A 4,982-nucleotide genomic window follows, 5' to 3' on the forward strand; every position below is an offset into this window, starting at 1 on the left:
CACGGTGATCGAGACGCACGGTGGACGCGACGCACGGTCGCGGACTGTGTGTGTGTGATTGTGTGTGTGTGTCTCTGTCTGTGCCAGTGACAGAACTGCAACCAGAAACATGTAATCAACATAAACAGCTTGGTGAACTCAGCGTGTGTGTGTGTGTGTGTGTGCCTTCCTCAGCCTGCCTGTGTGTGAACTTCGTTTGAATCGTTTCAACTGCTGCGCGCATTGGATATTCGTTAGACCCACCCCCCACCCCCCGCGCTCATTGGAGCAGCCGAAAATAAAAAGTGATTCCTGTACTCAGCTCCAGACCAGAGAAAGAGTCCAATCTGAGAGTGGGCGGGGTCTCTGGTCTGGAAGCAGGCTAACATCTTAGAGGACGAGGACCGGCAGTAGTGCTTATCTTCCTCAGTAGGGCTTTTCCCTCTTCTTCCTACCCACTTCAAAAAAGACCACTGCTTCAAGCCTAGGGTTGACAGGAACATGCGTTGGCACACTCTGAGTCTCCTGCCATCTACGACAAGGTGACAGAAAATGGATGCCGACCTCCTGGATTTCTCTGCTCCTGTCCTCCGTCGCTTTACACTGCTCACCTCTACCAATGATGCAACATAAATCTTCCTCTCACGCCAGTCTAATTTCTCCCAGAAGTACTTGAAGATCTCTTCTCGCTTCGACTCTTCCACTTCTCTGCAGTGCAGTTTACTGGACCTGTGGCAGGCTGCAGACTGACATGACACACCCATTTTTCTTCCCTCCTTTAACACTGACTCTCGATTCTTCCTCCCGAGATATGACTGGCCTATCATTCTACGCCTCTTCTGGATGTTGTTCTTCCAGCCCTCTGGATTTTTCCTCTTCCTACAGAGACCAGCATCAACACCTGAGGAGTCTTCTTCCACCTCAAGTCCTATATTGTGTCACAAAAAGAGAGAAAATTTGTCATTCAGACCATTAGTGTGCGAGTCTCTCTGTGTGTATCTGTGCAGCCCCTTGCGTGCACATCTGTGTGGGTATGTACATGTGTACTGTATGGATGTGTAGTTGAAAGAAAAGAGTTAAATAGCAAACATGCACCATGCAAGATACTACATTACACACATGTGCATCAATGTGTCCATATTAATAATGACAACACCTTCATTTCCAGATTCCGATTCACCAGGAGAATCACCATGTTGGTCACGTGTCAGGTGTCCAGTTTCGATCAAGCGGATCTGGGAAAGAAGAGGAACAAACAGAATGCACACGTTGACATAATTCAGTGTTGCTAGGACTTTGCATTCTTTGCTCTGGCTGACTTAAGCCTGGTTGTACACAAACCTTCTTCGTCCCCACTTGTGTCGTCATCCTCAACTCCTTCAGAATCTTCATCCTCCACATTTGAGTCCGGCTCAACTCTGTCTGCACCTAAAGAACAGAAAATAAATATGAGATGTTCTCACATTAAGTGTGAGGCGCTTTCTGGTCATGTACAGTATGATTCTGATTCTGGCACTGTTACAGATGTTGTCCAAAAATCATGCAGATCGGTACACAGTATCTCTGTAGCCGTTAAATGGAACGGGTATTTCTTACATTGATGCTCCTACATATTAGCATGCAAGCACCAGTTAAAGTTACTTTCCATCCCTCATATACACATATGCACATCCCATAACCCACACACTGCACATCATTTCGGAGCTCATATCTTTGAACGGGTAAGGGCTAGTAATTCATAACACACCACACCACATACCTTCACTCCCAGATTGAATCAAAACAGCTGACCCAGCACTGGCAGCATCAACTTGGTCACAATCATGTGCATCTTGGAAAGTCAAAGATACAGATTATCATTAGAACACTGAATACAGCAGCTAATTATTGTAATTCATGATTAAAACACTTTGATTTCCAAATTAAACACACAAGTTGCACCACAGCCAGAATCACTACACACATCATTAAACTGAGCTGACTTATTCCTATTTTTCTTTCTATTTTTTTTTTATCCCACAAACCTTCTTCGCTGCTTTCACTGCTCTCTAGTACAGTCTCTGCCTCGTCATGTCTGCCCCTGACATACTTGACGCTAACCAAAGCACACAGCTCCTCCATAGAATACATCATCCTGAAATGTTATACTGGAAATAAAAGGAGAATACAGGGTTAAAATCAAGGGTAACACAATGGTGTAAAGTAATTAAGTACATTTTCTTAAGTACTGTACTTGAGTACAATATTGAGGTATTTGTACTTGACTAGAGTATTATCAATTTCCAATACTTTTAATCCACTATATCTCAGATCCAAATATTTTACTTTTACTCCACTACAAGCTGAATTATTTCCAATTTCCAATACTTGTACTCCTCTATATCACAGATCAAAATGATTGTACTTTAATACACAACAAGCTGAGTGCCTTTGGAGTACTTTTACTCCAATGCAAGCTCACAGTGCGACACATTGTGAGCATGTAGATCTGCCATTTTCAAAATATTTGAAATGGGACATTCTGCATAGAGTACTTTTACTTTTGGCACTTTAAGTACATTTTGATGCCAACACTTTAGCCATTTTATCAAGTACATTTTGAATTCCAGACTTTTACTTGTAACAGAGTATTTCTACATTACATTATTGATATTTGTACTTAAAGTAAAAACATTTGAGTACTTTTACCACACGTAACGGTACGTTTTTGTCCAGATGGAACCAAATGGACCCTTTATGGACCCGTTAAGGGTCCATTTGGTTCCATGGACACTCCATAGAAATTGTTGTGCTGGCAGCTTAATGTAATGGTACGTTTGTGTCCAGATGGAACCAAATGGACCGTAAAGGGTCCAGATTTGGTTCCATGGACACTCCATAGAAGTTGTTGTGCTGGCAGCTTAATGTAAGGTATAAGGTAAAGGTAAATGGAAAACCACATGGCAAATTATTTGATCGATAACGCCAGTTGCGGTGGGTTGACGGAGGCGAACCATGTTTGAAGCAAAATCAGTGTACGACGCTGCTTGTTCAGAGAACAAACAGACAACACAAACATCAGAGAACAATACTTTCCTTGAATAATAACAATTCACACGACGCCAAGCACAATCGTGAACATAAGAATTGACTTGTATTATCCCACATTCCCACTGACCCCCATTTAGGCCAGTGACCCCATAAGAGAACATTTTTACGGCTCTAGCAGTGATTCCCAACCATTTTAATTTCAAGGACCCCCAGTTTGACATCCATTAGGCTACTGACCCCCATTTAATACCATTTGTATCTCTGAGACCCCAACTTATATTGTAAAATCATACGTTAGCATAACTCAGAGTGTACACATGGAACCAAATGATTTGTACAGTTACATACCCCTAAGGGTCCATTTGGTTCCTAACTATAATTTAGCTGGGGACCCCCTGGAACTCCCTGGGGGTCCCCGGACCCCACTTAGAGAACCGTAGCCTATTATAGACGGAGCTAAGATGCTAATGAGGCTAGCGTTAATATTAAACTTTCTTCTTTACATCAAATAAAGACCCCGGCCCAAACACTAAAAGACACTACTGCTAAGCACAATTAACAAACGTTTTATTAGATAGATTGCTGTATTTTATGATAATAATAGCGTTTATCTTACCTCTCTCTGTCTGCTCTGCTGTGTGAAGACTGTAGCATACATATCTTGTTTCCCTTTATAAATAAAAACCGATGACAACACTAACAAAAAAAATGAACGGTAAAAAGATGAAGCATCCAAATAAAACGTATTTTGAGAAGTGATAAAAGTAGAAAAAGGTGAAAAGAAAGCATTTTTATCTAACGGAGAAAATTAACAGCACGACGCAGTCTGTGGATGAACCGGAAGTACCGAGACCGCACATCCGCGCCCGCCCCTCCCCCCTCTAACTATTGGGCAATCAAGATCTATACTAAAAGTATTAAAAAGAAAAGTACAAGACAGCTACAGTTCAGTGATACAAGGTCAACTAAAAAGAGAAATAAAAAAGATTTTGGGGTGTTTTTTTACACTGGGGTAGCCTATCTATCAATTCCTACAACATTAAATGACAGAATAATAAAAAACATTAGGCTATTGTGCACATTGTATCATCAATCATAAGAAAAAAATAAGAAACAATAAATATTGTATTTACAGTAAAAAGGTCAGGGCCGGAGGTAAGGTTAATTGTCTAGTTTTGATTTGCAGCATCTGTAAGTGACCTTTATCAGTGCTTTTATCGTGTGTATTAATAATATATGCATTTCTATTTTATTTAATGTATAAAAATGATTGATTAGTCAATTTAGTCAATAGTTTAAAAACAAATATCGTGTGGATATAGGTTTTATATAGGGCATATTATGTTAGGAACATAAACAACAGATTACTCACTTTTACCAGACATGGCAACCGCTGCCAACAATGGAGAATTATGATTGGCTAGTGGAAAGGCCGCACCCCCATTGGCTCTCTGCCGATCACGTGATTATTGGCCGTTTCGCATTCGTGTGCGCGTGATACAGATTCGTGTGCGTGAGATGATGAAAGCATTCGTGATGAAGTAACCAACAAAACAACTCGTAAATCAGTAAGAAAATATTCGTATTTTGTCTTGTTTTTTTGTTTTGGCATTATAATCACTGCAGCTTCCCCAAAAACATTCATACTTTTTTTTTTTTTACGGATATTTTTTTCCAATTAATTTGTTTACGTATAGTTTTTTTGGTAAAAATGTTTACGAGTAAAAAAAAGGCAAAGTACGAATACGAATTTGTTTTGTCCTAAAAATAACCCCATAGAATTCACCTCTTTTCCGACGCCCCGGCCCGGCACACAGGAGGAGCCACGGTAAAGAATGGAAGGAAGGGAGAGGAAATGAAAGAAAGAAGCCGAGAGAGAGAGAGATAGAAATAGCGAGAGAGAGAGAGAGAGAGAGATAGAAATAGCGAGAGAGAGAGAGAGAGAGAGAGAGAGAGAGAGAGAGAGAGAGAGG

General features: G+C 40.7%; 1 protein-coding gene across 1 annotated transcript; it reads right to left on the reverse strand.

Annotated features, from left to right (window-relative positions):
* Positions 1–273: 273 nt before the first annotated feature.
* Positions 274–2,298, reverse strand: LOC308306929 (uncharacterized protein). Its single transcript, XM_080751986.1, has 5 exons — positions 2,004–2,298; positions 1,739–1,810; positions 1,321–1,407; positions 1,136–1,214; positions 274–907 (listed from the first exon to the last, which is right to left on the reverse strand). The coding sequence occupies exons 1-4, from the start codon at positions 2,110–2,112 to the stop codon at positions 1,180–1,182; spliced, it is 303 nt and encodes a 100-aa protein (XP_080608112.1). The 5' UTR covers positions 2,113–2,298; the 3' UTR covers positions 274–907; positions 1,136–1,179.
* Between the last annotated feature and the right edge of the window lie 2,684 nt (positions 2,299–4,982).

The sequence above is a fragment of the Nannobrachium achirus genome, assembly GCF_963921795.1.
Source record: "Nannobrachium achirus genome assembly, chromosome: 21".
NCBI lineage: Eukaryota > Metazoa > Chordata > Actinopteri > Myctophiformes > Myctophidae > Nannobrachium > Nannobrachium achirus.